Here is a 15,142-nt window from a genome sequence, read left to right as displayed (position 1 = left end):
GATAGTCACAGAGAGAGAGAGAGAGAGAGAGAGAGAGAGAGGCAGAGACATAGGCAGAGGGAGAAGCAGGCTCCATGCACCGGGAGCCCGACGTGGGATTCGATCCCGGGTCTCCAGGATCGCGCCCTGGGCCAAAGGCAGGCGCTAAACTGCTGCGCCACCCAGGGATCCCCTGTTTGGCTTAATTTTGACGATTTTCTGTTCCCTCCTTTTATTTTTAGAGGCTCGTTGAAAACTTTTGTCCATACGGTCCATCTGTTACAGAAACAGACTGATCTGGGGTCCTTGCCTGTAGCTGATGTACTATATAGGTAAGCTATCACTTTGGATCCTTAGCCCCCCTCCTCCCCACATAAGGGAGATTTGTGCGTAATAAAATTTTAATAAGAGATTGCTAACCTTATCAATGAATGATTCATATTTTAAAATAAGTATATTCATCTTAAAATTTTTATCTCATCTTTCTTTCTTTGCAAGTGTTCCTAGGGTATGCTGATTCTCATTTTTTATTTTGTGGGTTTTTACAAAAATGTAATAGCTTATAATGAATTCTTATTACAGATTTTAAGATATGTTAAGGTGTAAAGCAGAAACTGAAAGTCATTCATAATCTCATTATCCAAAGATAACCACTCCTAATGTTTTGATATAAGTGCCTCCTCATTTCATATCCTACTCTCACACCATGTATATATAAATGTATATATAAAACCTATACATTGTACACATAGCTGTACTTTTATTATAACATTTCTATAAGTACTGCTTTGTAATTTTTAAATTTAAAAACAAATATTTTTTCCAGATATATATTTGTATAAGCCTATTTTAGTTGTGTGCTCTGTAAGATTACTTTCATTTTCTTGCTGAAATGGATAATCTTAGTGTCTTTATGATTCTCCCATCTCCCCAATTTTAGGCTGTTACTTTTGGAAGGGGGGCCTGGATCCCCCTCCTGTTTGCTCGGTGGCAAGCACATAGTATCATGGGGGTATGAAGACATGTTACCTGCACCAGATAGCAACACTGGCTCCACTTCTGAAAATAAAGGTAATGTAAGGGTTTTTGCTCCTGTGATTGAAATTAAGATGTGAAGAGAGTGGTTTTAGATCATTGTGGCAAATGATTTTGATAGAACTGTGTTCCTTTTAATTAAAAGCACTAGGTTCCTATACAGTATGTTCATTGTCTGCTTTATCAGTAAAAGTGTAAAAGCTGATACTCAGTGAGGTAAGAAAATGGATAGGTTTTGCTATCGCAAGAAAACAGTATCATCCATATACTTTAGCCAAGGAGGCAGAATTACTTAAGTTGACTCCTGGGTATTTGTGTTTGAGCATGGGAGCCTCAAGTTGAATTTTTATATCTGTGAACAGAATATCAGATCTTGCTGCCTGAGCCTGATGCTGTTTACTGTTTCCTTTAGTAATTTATCAGGGGGGGTTTGGATGAACCTTCCCATCCTAAAAGTGCAAAAAAAAAAAAAAAAAAGAGAGAGAGAGGAAGGAATTGTTCAAAGGAGCCTGAATTAAGATCTCCTTTAATAAAATGGGTTGGATTAAAATGTTTTTACACTTTCACATGTATTCCATATCTGTTTATTCTGATTTCTGTGAAAATGGCAGAAACTCTCTTAATTGACTTTCATTTGCCTGACTTGTGGGATGAAGGAGGCCTCTCCATTTTGTGCGTGGTAGATGTACCGAGTGGTTCTGTGGCATGGCAGGCCAGCCACTTCTAGGCAGTGTGTGCACTGCCACTCCCACCTGTGGAGTCACAGGCTTGCCAGGAGTCCACCCTGCTCTCAAAGCTGTTTGTTGTTGGAATTGTTATTATGATTGTATCATTAAACATTACATAACTGATGAAATAGAAATTTAAAACACCTTAGGAAATTGTTTTTAAAATATTCAGTTTTCTTACTGAAAGACTTAAAGATATTTAAAAACAAATGAATCTCTAAGAAATTGATGTTAATTAGGTATGGGATTCAGAGCCTACTCTACTACTCACCCTTTCATTTATGATGGAGTGCTCCCTTCGGCAGCACATATATATATATAGAACCTTTGATGGGGGCAGACTTCTGGGGCAACCAGAAGGACAAGGGGTGCAGTCTAAGCAGCAGGAGCCCTGTGCACCTTTCATCCCGGGGCCTGTGTCTTGTTCATATCTACTGTTGTAACAAATAGTCATGTGAGCTCATAAGAGGAGCAGGCAAGACTTTTGGATATGATGCAACTGGAGTCCATGGGAGAAGCAAAAAGCTTGTGATATCCAAAAAGTTCTTAAATATTATAGGCTGAAATTGACATCTTCAAACAAAAGCAAATTCCCTTTATTTTCTCATTTTTACTTAAATATTTCCCTTGGAGTAGTTTCTTACTGAGGATGATGGAATTAAGCTGATATACTTGTTTTTCACTCCTTGTACCTTTAATTTTGCTTCTACCTTGAGAATACTTTTTAAATTATTACAAGAAAAATAATCTTATTTTTTAATATGGAAACATTTGACAGATATAGAAGTTGAAAGAATGCTTTAGTCAATCCTGTGTATTCGTCACTCAGCTTCAAAAGGTATCAACTTGAGGCCGGTCTGGTTTAATCTGTCCCTTTAGCTACCACACTGTGTCAGACGACTCCTCAGAAAGCCTTGGCCTCAATCTAAAGAGGGGTGAATAAACAGATATTTATATGTTCCAGGTTAAAATCTTTAAGGAGGGAAATTAATATTTTATTTTATTTATTATTATTTTTAAATATTTTATTTATTTATTCATGAGAGACACAGAGAGAGAGAGTCAGAGACACAGGCAGAGGGAGAAGCAGGCTCCATGCAGGGAGCCTGACGTGGGACTCGATTCCCGGACTCCAGGATCACACCCTGGGCTGAAGGCAGCGCTAAACCGCTGAGCCACCCACGCTTCCCAATATTTTAAAAATGATTACTCACTTTACGTGTTTTTTGAGAAATCAGTAGTTACAAGTTCTAGTTGTCTTGGATTAGCAAACTGAATTCTTTTTTTTTTAAATTAAGTCAAATTAAATTTATTTAAGAGAGAGAGTGCACCTGCATGAGCAGAGGGGGAGGAGCACAGGGAGAGGAAGAAGCAGACTCCCTGCTGAGCAGGTAGCCTGATGCAGGACTCCATCCCAGGACCCCGGGTTTATGACCTGAGCCAAAAGCAGATGCTTAACTGACTGAACCACCCAGGCACCCAGTAGACTGAATTCTTAACAGCATACTCATTACTAATATGAGTGCTGTGTTGTGCATTTCCTTTAATATGCCAAGTAGTAGATAAACATAGTGAAATGATTATGAAAATACTGAAAGTTTTATAAGCTCTCTTTTTAAGACAGATTCTTTAGAAGGTTAAATTAGTAAACTGTTTTCTGCAGAGTGATACTGTTTTAGCTGGCTGAGGATATAGCTAAGGGGAAACAGTCGCTGGATGGGAAGTCTACAGAAGCAGATTTTAGTTTCATGTATTTCATTAGTATTTCAATATAATGTCATTTGCCATTTATCTGGAACATTTTTTTTGTACCAGAGAGTATATGGATGTTTTCTTGTGTTATCTCATTTAACCATCACAGTGACTCTTTAGGTACATATTATCCTCATCTTATGGATGAAGAAACTGAAGATCAAAAAGGCCCAAGGTCAACTAATAAGTGCCAATGCTCTTAAAAGTTCACACCTTTTAACTATAGAATCATTAGTGAAAGTACTGTAGTCTGAATCATTTCAGATTAGAATTAGGAAGGTATAAATTTGACTCTATGTTTGCTATTCAAAAAAGAAGAAAACTTCTGGCAGGCAGAACCAAGTTCTCCTGCTATTAACTCTCTGACCTCTTTCCCTGATCTTGGTTCCTGATCCCACATGCATTTTAGATGTTTGATTTGGGGGTTGGAGCCATCTTTCCTGGAAATGACATTGAAGCACTTATTTAGAAGTGCTTATCTTCTAAAGAGAGAAGAGATTATCTCTCACTCCACCTCCTAATGGCTTTTTCACTAGAAAAAGCACGTTTATAATTTCATTAGAAAAAGCATGTATATAATTTACCTGTGAAAAAACTATTTCAGATGCTGACTTGGGGCGCTGTCTCACGGCAGATGGTCTTTACCTGTATACTACTAACTCAGTTGGAAGAGGAGTAAGCAAATTGGGGTCTGGATTACATGGTACTCTCAGGTCAGTTGCACGGAACTTGCTGAATAATTTGGCTGGAACATTTCCCTCTTTATACAAATCTCTGTGAAGAAGACACCTGGGATGCATATACCACCCTTCACCCCCCCATCCCTCGCCAAGACTGACTATTTACTAAATAAGTCTGAACAACTTCGTGTAATTTGGGTTTTCTTGGATTAGTAGACTCTTGTTCTGTTAATGCATTTCGGCTTTGTTTTGACTCTAAAGAGCTTGGTAGCCCTCAGGTCATTGTTTCTAGCCAGAAATTCCTCTATGATTGGAATTGTAATATTAGTGACTTCTCCATGTTGATGAATGGACATTTTTCTAGTCAAGCCTTTTTGTACTTGGATTTCACGTTGGATTAGCAGTGTTTTGCATTTGGGGTATAAGATCTGTGAATTGCTGCCAGAAGAAACCACAGTTTGAAAACCTTATATATATATATTTAATTAGATTTTTTCCCCAACTTTTTCTCCTCTTTAATTTGTTGTGAAAAATTAATATTTGTTGTAGTTTGTCAGTCTCAAAGTTAATGTAGTATATTTACTCTTCTTTAAATATTTTGCATACTTAGTCATTTTTAAAAATTAGGTGGAAAATGTTTGTCTGTTGTAGCTCATTGTGTGGTTTTGAACACTGCCTGGCTTCTTAGCCTGTATACCTTTTTTTTTTTTTTTTTCCTCTGCAGAGGTTTTGTGTACTGCCGGAATGAGGAGCTGGAACCAGGATGGGTTGCTTTTGGCAGTGGCAATCTTCTCCACCGGCCTGTATCTTTTGATAATAAACCTCACTCCCTTTTCCAGGTCATTGACCAGAATACCCTTCAGGTAAAAAAAAAAAAAAAAAAAAGAAAGAAAGAAAGAAAGAAAGAAAGAAAGAAAGAAAGAAAGAAAGAAAGAAAGAAAGATAAAACAAAAAAACAAGACATTGTCTTTTGTATTTTGGAGACAGTGAGGGAAGTTCTTGACCTCCTCAGAAGGAATAAGAGCACAGTTGATCTAGTTTCCTGCCGTCATAGGTAGCATCCTTTTAATTGTCACCATTTGGGCACTCTGTTTTTTCCTCTGATATCTTAGAGTTTTCCTACATGAGCTGAGTGAATGTGCTCTCTAAGAGATTCTAAGGCCATCAACAAACTTTTATGATCCAAAAAATTCTAGAGTGTCAAAAATGGTATACATACTAGCTGTCTTTTTTTTTCTTTTGCCATATCTATTTTGGGAAGACATCATTTCCTTATTTGATTTATTCTAAACAGCCTTTCTGTGGGAATGGGAGCCTTGAAATGAGTTTGGATAAAATCATTATGTGTTAGGGATTTGGAGCTCATCTTTAGTGCTTCCAAATATAGCACTCTATCATAGCACTTGCTGCATTATGCTGAAATCACCTGCTCTTGTCTCTTCCTCACTACCATGCATACCTTTAAGTCTGGACCCTATCTTACCTATCTTCGTGGGCTCAGGATATAGCACAGTGCCTTGCATTTGATTGATAATAGTAACTGTCATTTATCAGTGTCCTTGTGCCAGGCCCTGATCTAGGCAATTTACATATACTTCTACCTATGAGGTAGAAGTATGGCAGTTTCATTTTAAGACAAGGCAACTGAGGCTAGGCATATTGTAAGCACTTGGCAAGTGTTTATTGTTGAGAGAGGGAATGTAGCTCTAATGTTAAGGGACTTGCCCAAGGCCGCACAATAATGGCAGCATAAGAACATGGTTCTTAGCACTAAAGTTTGAACTTTTTACAATACACCTTTCTGCTTTTCAACCAAAGATGAACTGAATGGTTAGAGTTCCCATCTGTGGGGTGAATGCCCTGGGAGTAGTCTGTGCAGGACTTTCTTCTTCTTTTTTTTTTTTTATTTTTAAGATTTTATTTATTTATTCATGAAAGACACACAGAGAGACAGGCAGAGGGAGAAGCAGGCTTCTCGTAGGGAGCCCGATATGGGACTCAATCCCAAGACTCTGGGATCACGCCCTGGGCCAAAGGCAGACGCTCAACCCCTGAGCCACCCAGGTGTCCCTATGCAGAACTTTCGAGGGATGTTACATCTCCTTTTGTCTGTCACTCAACTGTGCCTTTTCTGGGGAACAGGGACTGAGTCTTATTCACTGTTGTATCTCCAAAGCACACAGTAGCTGCTTAATAATTGTTAAGTGAGGGAATCCCTGGGTGGCTCAGTGGTTTAGTGCCTGCCTTTGGCCCAGAGCGTGATCCTGGAGTCCCAGGATTGAGTCCCGCATCGGGCTCCCTGCATGGAGTCTGCTTCTCTCTCTGCCTGTGTCTCTGCCACTCTCTCTCTCTCTCTGTGTCTCTCATGAATAAATAAATAAAATCTTAAAAAAAAATAATTAAGTGAATAAAAAACAAATTGATGCCCAGTTCACTTCATTTTTTTTACTTCATTTTTTATTACTAATGCAGACAGATGAGAATATGTCCTATATTTATTTGAAGTAGAGTCATAAGCCTAGGAATTAAACGGATGTTAAATCTTGGGACATGGTTTTTATTTGAGGCAATGTCCATTTCCTCTGTGTTGCAAAAACTTCAATTTCGTCCAAGAAAACCGTGTTGTCACTAACGAGGTGATGTGCATTGGAACAATTTGGAGGTAACTTAGGTGAATCAGTAGCTGTCAATGTTCTAGATTTCGTGGTACTATTAAGTTCCAAAATGTGGTTACAGCAATGACATTAGTTTTTAACTTTTGAAATAGACAAAACAAGTCTGGAAAAAAGCTCATATGAAATAAGTTCAAGGGTCAGAAGTAACCTTGGGAATAAGAGTTACTCACCCCAAGAGATGGAGTAACTGAAAGTGGTTCTTACTGTTACCGAAGGCATCTGACCTTCTCTAATTATTTTTATTTGGGGATTTTCAGTTCTGCTCCTACCCTCAGCATTTTTGAAAAACCTAGTTAGCAGTTTTTTGGGTCCCCATTTTCTCTCATTTTTTTAAGGGCTTTTCTCTGGCAGTGAAAATGAGTATGTAATTACACATTCAATGTGAAATGTTGCAAAGCTCCTTTGTTACACTGAAACCAAAAGATGGTTAGTATTAGAAACATGGCTTCATGCCTGATACAGAGGTTAGGTGTTTTGTCTTTTTCCTCCTGATGGACATTGTTCATCTCAGTAAGCCCACATGTGCTGGGTGAGGGTCTTGTATGTGCCTTTGCTTGTTCACTTTCTTCTTTCCCCTTCACTCCTTTCTCTGCCTCCCTTGTTGTCTTCCTTCTGCCCATTTTCCACTTCATTCCACATTTATTATTTTATTTTATTTTATTTTATTTTATTTATTTTATTTTCATTCCACATTTATTAAGTAACTTTGAGTTAGACTCAGAATTAGGTGTTGGGATATAAAAGTAAATGTGAGATGATCCCTGCCCTTTTAAATATAACTAATTATCTGAAATTCTTACTAAGGAAAAGTTACTAAGGAAATTTTAGCAAGTACTATTTCTCTAAAGCATTTTTTGTTTTGTTTTGTTTTTAAAGATTTTATTTATTTATTCATGAGAAACAGAGACAGAGATGTAGAGACACAGGCAGAGGGAGAAGCAGGCTCCATGCAGGGAGCCCGACATGGGACTTGATCCCCAGTCTCCAGGATCATGCCCTGGGCTGAAGGCCGCACTAAACCGCTGAGCCACCCAGACTGCCCTAAAGCATTGTTTTAAATAAATGTTTGATAAAACATACATGCTTAGCAGATCCAGATACTTTTGGCCTGTTTTTATCTGTCACATGGCCCATTGTAGAATTTTTATATTTTTGTCCTGTAATTTTCACCTGTTAGAAATACCTGTTTTATTTTGACCAGGAAACCTATTGAATTCTGATTTTGGAATAATAGCATCGGTGAGGAACTGATAGAATTCATCGGAAGTTATATGTTGCACTAATGAAACTTTCTTCCCTCTCATGTCCAGGTGTGCCAGATGGTGCCAATGCCAGCCAATCATCTCCCTGTTGGCAGCACCCTGAGCACTGTGCACCTTTCTTCAGATGGTACTTATTTCTACTGGATCTGGTCCCCTGCCAGTCTGAATGAGAAAACACCTAAGGGACATTCTGTCTTCATGGACATTTTTGAGCTTGTGGTGAGATTCACTTTCTCATTTTGTGGTGTTGCAAGAAATTTCCATTGGGCTTCTTTTTGTATTGGTTTACAAAGGACCTGAAAAAGTTGGAGTATGTACAGTGTGTTTACTTTTGCCTCAGAATTGGTTATTCTTTTGGATTTCTTTGAAGGTTTTGTTTGGTGTTGTATGACAGAGATAGAGCCAAGCTTTCTGAAGGTTAATCTGGCAACAGAGTGCAGATAATAATAGTTGATGTGTAGGCAGTGGGTATTTTTTTTTTAATTTTTATTTATTTATGATAGTCACACAGAGAGAGAGAGGCAGAGACACAGGCAGAGACACAGGCTCCATGCACCGGGAGCCCGACGTGGGACTCGATCCCGGGTCTCCAGGATCGCACCCTGGGCCAAAGGCAGGTGCCAAACCGCTGCGCCACCCAGGGATCCCAGGCAGTGGGGTTTTTAAGTAGAAATGCTTGTGGGGCTTTTTGGAAACATGGAGCTAAAACGCAGTGGCAAGATTGGGGCTATTGTACACATTGGGAGTCTCTGATAGTGAAGACGATTAAAATCGTGTGAACGCATTCATTCAGTGGATACTAGCTGAATGCCTACTGTGAGTCAGGCCGTGTTGCCTTTAGGTGGTAGGACTACAGTGATGGGCAAGGTGAGCAGGATCCTTGCTCTAATGGAGCTTGTGTTCTGCCTAGTGGGTGGGTTGGGCTGGTAGTGGTCGAGTGATAAAAAATTAACCATGAACAAGTGAGCAAGTAAGTGGATAATTTTAAGTAGTGAAGGAAAAGTAGTAGTTAACCAGATGAAGAAGTTGGGGAGTGGGGGAGAATCAAATATTCTAGGAGGAAGAGACCATAGGTGCAAAGGCTCTGTGGCAGGAGCAAGCATGTGTATTTTAGGAAATGACAATGGGCCTGGGTGGCTAGAATGTAGAGGGGAGAGCTTGGTGTAAGAGAGGAGGAACCATGGTAGTCTAGAATTGCACTTGTCTACTGCAGTGTAGCCCATAGCCACATACTGCTATTTAAATTTAAATTAGAATTAAATAAAATTAAAACTTTAGTTGCTCATTCACATTAGCCATGCTTTAGGGGCTCAGTAGCCACATATGACTGGATTTGTTTTTTTTTTTTTTTTTTTCTATAAGGAAGAAAATAAACCTGTATATTTTATTTAACATTCATTCTTAAGTTACAGTTATGCCTAAACAATCAGCATCTAATTAAAGAAACCTTAGTATAATCCTTAAAAAAAAAAAAACACATTTACATTTAGAAACATCTTCTACACTTCTGAATAAATTACATGCCTGATATACATTAACCAATAAAGAATACCAATATGAGAATTCAGGACATTTATTTTTCTGTGTGGAGATTTAACTACTGTACAACACACACACACACAAAACAAACTCACAAAACAATGGTGTGTAATAGGTAGTGAGAGACACTTAAAATAAGCATATTGAAAATACCTACAAACAGGCTTTTTTTTTTTTTTTTTTTTTTAGGCAACAAAATATTTTCAGTCCTTGACACCTTCTCACACTCACGTAGCACCACAGATGCAAGGACTTACAGTAAACGTATACAACCTCATGCTTAAAACCTAAAGCACGACTGAATAGAATTTATACATTATGATCTATTAAGTATGCAGTACATACTTCTAATGTTTTATACATTAAATTACCCTGCAGCATTTTGAAATTTTAACATTTATGCAAAACAACTTTTGAAAGACTTATGAAACAATTTTTCAAGGATTACCTCCAGGCTGTTTACACAGGCATTGGTTTGGTTAAGAGGGAGAACGGCAGCAGCCTCAAGGTTCATACTGAATGAAAATGGTGTCTGTGCATGTCAATCCATGTAAAAAGTACATATATACATAGATGGCACAAAGATTTGTGCAGTTGGAATCACCAGTGCAAATGCATGCATTTGAGGTACTTATTTTTTCCATGGTCAGGTATAATTATGCACAGATATGATTGGATTTGTATTGAACATCAGAGATCTAGACCATTTCCATTGTTGAAGATCAAGTTCTGTTGGACAGTGCTGGTCTAGATAGTATTTGTAGAGGCCTATAAAAGAAGAAATTGCCCCAAACCAATATGTGACAAAACCTTTTTTAGTGATGTAATTTACAGCCTCCTTCTGGGAAGAAATTCGCATTCCTAGGAAAAAAATAAACACTGAAGTAATTTTTGAATACATTTTAGTAGGGTTTAAATTTGTGCTGGGAAGTTTATCAGCCAGTCAGCCATCAGTCAGGTGTCTAGTATTGTAAGGTACATTCTCTTCTTTTTCTATCTAGTTTTCACAGTTTAAGCATCTTCTTCTTTTTTCTTTTTCTTTTTTTTTTTTTTTTTTAATCATCTTCTTTAACAAAATGTTCCAGCTACAATGAGTCTTTGGTCTGCTAGAGATTGTACTATTTGAACATGTATTCCTAATTGTCAGAAAAGCTTGTTGTTTTTTAAAGACGTTATTTATTCATGAGAGACACACAGAGAGAGGCAGAGACATAGGCAGAGGGAGAAGCAGGCTCCCTCTGGGGAGCCTGATATGGGACTCTGTCCCTGGACCCTGGGATCACAACCTGAGCCAAAGGCAGATGCTCAACCACTGAGCCACCCAGGTGCCCCTTGTTGTTGTTTTTAACAAATTTACCAGCTGGCTAAATGATTCAGGTCTTTATCCTAAGTATAGTGGGAAAACATTGAAGAATTTCCCCTTTCTCTTACATGCTTTTAAGTTAAAAGAAAAAACTATCAAAGAAATCCACAAACATGGACTAGAGCTTTAGGTAGCACATCTAGGTTTGTTTTTGTTTTTTTTTTTTAAGATTTTATTTTATTTATTTATTCATGAGAGACAGAGAGAGGTAGAGACACAGGCATGGGGAGAAGCAGGTTCTAAGGAGGGAGCCTGATGTGGGACCTGATCCCGGGATTGGGATCATGCCCTGAGTCAAAGGCAGACGCTCAACTGCTGAGCCATCCAGGTGCTCTGCACATCTAGGTTCATCATGGAAAGTGAGAAAGCCCCTCATGCTGGCCACAGGTTGTTCTCATATGTACTCATTTTAATGGTTTCCGGTTTTCATTCTTCTATTGGTTGTCTTCATTTCGCTAAGTAAAAAGCTTATTACTGTTTTTTTTATTTGTGAACTCCATATATATATTTTTTCCTCTCTGAGATAGATGAGGATTTGGTCTAATCCTTCCTCTTTTCTTCCTCATAATATATTTATTCTTTTTAATTCCTCTTTTGGTTATCTTTGTAACTTGCAGTGAAACCTGTATTTCTTGTTCCTCAGCTCTAGGCTGCATCTCTTGTTCCTCGTCTTCAGAAGATGGAGATAGTGTCCCTTCCTGTCTTTCAGTGTGGGGCAAGCCTAGACTTGAAGTGCATATATATTTAGGGGAAATCCAAGAGGAAGAGAGATGAGTCACCCCTACCAACCTTGGAGAGTCCTGGGAATTCGAAGCATGAGGTGTGGTGTGGATGCATGGCAAGAGGGGCATAGGCTGAAAGTTAATAAAAAGAACTGTCTTCCCCTTTGCTGGTGTACACATCTGTGCTCAGCTACTGGCTGCCCAGGCGAAAGACTATTTTATTTTCTGAAGAAACTGAATGACTGGAAAAAAGATCTCCGGGTACAGACACTGGGGTTCATTTAAGGAAAAGGTCTGCTGTCCTAGTGAATCACCCACAAGTGATGTCTTCCAGTAAGCAAGGCTTAACCGTGTGCACAGCATTCCTCATTAGGGCTGAACGTTTAAAAAACAGGAGATACACACACACACACACACACACACACACACCCCAAAACACCAAGAAACAAAACAAAACAAAAAACCCCAACATAACAAAACCCCAAGCCTTGGAGAGGTATATGTGGAGGGGAAAATAAATAGATTATCAGTATTTTGCCAACTTTCTTTTTTTTTTTTTAATTATTGAAGCCAGATGATGGGTGCGTGGGGAAGCTTGTTACTATTTTGGTGCACATTTAAAAAATACTGTTTTTTAAAAACTTTATTTATTTTTATTTATTTATTTTTAAAGATTTTATTTATTTATTCATGAGAGACACAGAGACAGAGAGAGAGAGGCAGAGACACAGGCAGAGGGAGAAGCAGGCTCCATGCAGGAAGCCCAACGTATGGGACTCGATCCCAGGTCTCCAGGATCATGTCCTGGGCTGAAGGCAGTGCTAAACCACTGAGCCACCCGGGCTGCCCCACTTTTTTTTTTTTTTTTTTTTTTAGATTTACTTATTTGTGATAGAGAGAGAGAGAGAGAGCAAGAGGTAGAGACACAGGAGGAGGGAGAAGCAGGCTCCATCCCGGGAGCCCGATGTGGGACTCGATCCCGGGACTCCAGGATCGCGCCCTGGGCCAAAGGCAGGCGCCAAACCGCTGAGCCACCCATGGATCCCCCCCCTTTTTTTTTTAAATTTTTAAAATTTATTCATGAGAGAGAGAGGGGGGCAGAGACATAGAGGGAGAAGCAGGCTCCATGCAGGAAGCCCAATGCGGGACTTGATCCCAGTACTCTGTGATCATGCCCTGAGCCAAAGGTAGATGCTCAACCGCTGAGCCACCCAGGCATCCCCCCAAAAAGACTTTTTAAAAGCAGACAACTAAGGATTTCTAAAACCAATGAGGAGGGATCCCTGGGTGGCGCAGCAGTTTGGCGCCTGCCTTTGGCCCAGGGCACCATCCTGGAGACCCGGGATCGAATCCCACATCGGGCTCCTGGTGCGTGGAGCCTGCTTCTCCCTCTGCCTGTGTCTCTGCCTCTCTCTCTCTCTCTCTCTCTCTCTCTGTGACTATCATAAATAAATAAAAAATTAAAAAAAAAAAAAACCAATGAGGAAAGCCTCCAGTATAAAAATTAAAAATATAGCCAATAGGAGTAGAATATAACTTTGTAAACTCTATGTGAGATATGAGATTTTGCATTCATACAGTAGCACAGGAGGTCATGAGAAAAGATCAGAAAATGAACAAGAGCTCCTGGAAATTAAAACTATGTTTGTCAACATTTAAAAAAAATAAAAGAGTTAAAGATAAGAAATCTCCCAGAAAATAGAACAGAATAGAATAAAGAACAGTAAGTATGAGAGAAGAGATAAAAAATGTAAAGGAGCAATCCATCTAAAGTCATAGTAATAGGAGTTCCCAAAAGAGAACAGAAAGAAAAAGGACAGTGTGATCAAAGAAGGAATACAAGAAAAACATCAGACTAAAGGACCCTGGTGTCTTAGATTAGCAGGTATCTGACCTAGTGAATGAAAAATGCCCCACACTGTGGCGTATCATCTTGAAATTTCACAGGATCAGGGGTAAAGAGAAGGTTCTGAAGCTCTAGAGATAAAATCATGTACAAATGAGAAATAAGGAAGGCACCCTCCTATTCATTAGCATTATTGGATACACAGAGTCATGCTCTCAAAATTCTGAGGGAAACTGATTTCCAGCCCAGAAGTTAAGTCATCCAAAGGGTCCAATCAAGTGTGAAGACCACAAAGATATTTTTAGCCATATAGTTCTACGATCAAAAGCCCATCCCTGCCACGGAGGAAATAGAACAACTAAAATAGCCTCTGTCAGTGGCATAAAATGAAATGTTGGTGAAGGAACCTGCTCTAGATTAAATGAACAACCTTTGAATCATTTTTGGAGTCTGAATCAAACCATTATAAAGCATTATAGAGACAATTTGGAATTTGAAATTGAAATGAATATTAAATGAAACCAAGAGATTATTTTTAATTTGTTTTTAAAGTATGTGAATGGCATTGTGGTTCTATAAATTGTTCACATCTTTAGAGATGTGTAGTGAAATATTCAGAAGTGGAATTACTTGTCTGAGGTATACTTTAAAACGCTTAAGAAGAAAAAAGCAATAGGTAAAACTGGTATGGCAATATCTAGATTATAGTTGAATCTGGAAGGAGGTTCATTAGACTATTCTCTATTTTTGTATGTTTGAAATTTTTCATCAAATAAATTAAGCACCACCAGCCACTAGTTTAGCAGCTTCTAAGATGCTGACTTGGGAAACTAAACACAGATCTCTGGCCAACTGCCTATGGTACCTCTGTGGAATGGAACATTGAATAGCTATTAAAAAGTATGAGGCAGATGTGCATAGACCAAGTAGACTAATTTCCAAGTTACATTGTTTAGTACAAAAAGCTAGGTTCACAACACTGTATTCACTACCTGCTGTGTAATAAAAGTTAAGCCGGGGGTGGGGTGGGGCGGGGGTGAGCGTCAGGGGATTCCTTCTGCAATTGTCCTCCTGCATTAACAGCTTTCCTCTCAACGATCATTCACCACAGCATACAAATACATTGGAGGATATCCTGTCTTGTAGGTAAAACAAAATAAAAAACCTCCCTTGACCCGTACTCACCTCCACTCTCCTATCTTTGGCTTCCCTTTATAGCACTACTTTTGAAAGAGTTTATTACTGTTTCTATGTTCTTTCTTTCTGTTTGCTCTTGAGCCTGCTCCCATGGGTCTTGTATCGCACCCCATTCCACCAGAACAGCTAGCTCTTCCACATTTGCCAGTGTCTTGCACGTTACTGAGTTCAAGGTCGACCTTGTTGTCTTTTTACTTGACCTTTTAGGAGTATTTTCATGTGGCTTATCACTCCCCCATTCCTGAAACTGTTTCAATTGGCTTGTGGGACCTCTCACAGGGCTTCTTCTGCCACTGGTTGTTCCTGCCCAGCCCCACCTTCCCTACCTCTCAACAAGTATGTGCTTCCGGACCTATTTCCAGGA

At 39.0% G+C, this 15,142-nt stretch overlaps 1 protein-coding gene across 7 annotated transcripts in view; it reads left to right on the top strand.

Moving 5' to 3' along the window:
- The window catches only part of HECTD4 (HECT domain E3 ubiquitin protein ligase 4), a 188,764-nt gene that overhangs the window by 57,567 nt on the left and 116,055 nt on the right, over window positions 1-15,142 (top strand). For all 7 annotated transcript variants that reach the window (XM_077875703.1, XM_077875698.1, XM_077875701.1 and 4 more), the window contains exons 3-7: window positions 222-311; window positions 920-1,050; window positions 4,099-4,207; window positions 4,899-5,037; window positions 8,160-8,330. In XM_077875703.1, the coding sequence (XP_077731829.1) occupies window positions 222-311; window positions 920-1,050; window positions 4,099-4,207; window positions 4,899-5,037; window positions 8,160-8,330 (640 nt within the window). The remainder of the gene's footprint in view (window positions 1-221; window positions 312-919; window positions 1,051-4,098; window positions 4,208-4,898; window positions 5,038-8,159; window positions 8,331-15,142) is intronic.

Source organism: Canis aureus, chromosome 27 (genome assembly GCF_053574225.1).
Source record: "Canis aureus isolate CA01 chromosome 27, VMU_Caureus_v.1.0, whole genome shotgun sequence".
Taxonomy (NCBI): Eukaryota; Metazoa; Chordata; class Mammalia; order Carnivora; family Canidae; genus Canis; species Canis aureus.
Note: the sequence above shows the minus strand (reverse complement) of the source record. Positions and strands in the feature narration are given on the sequence as shown.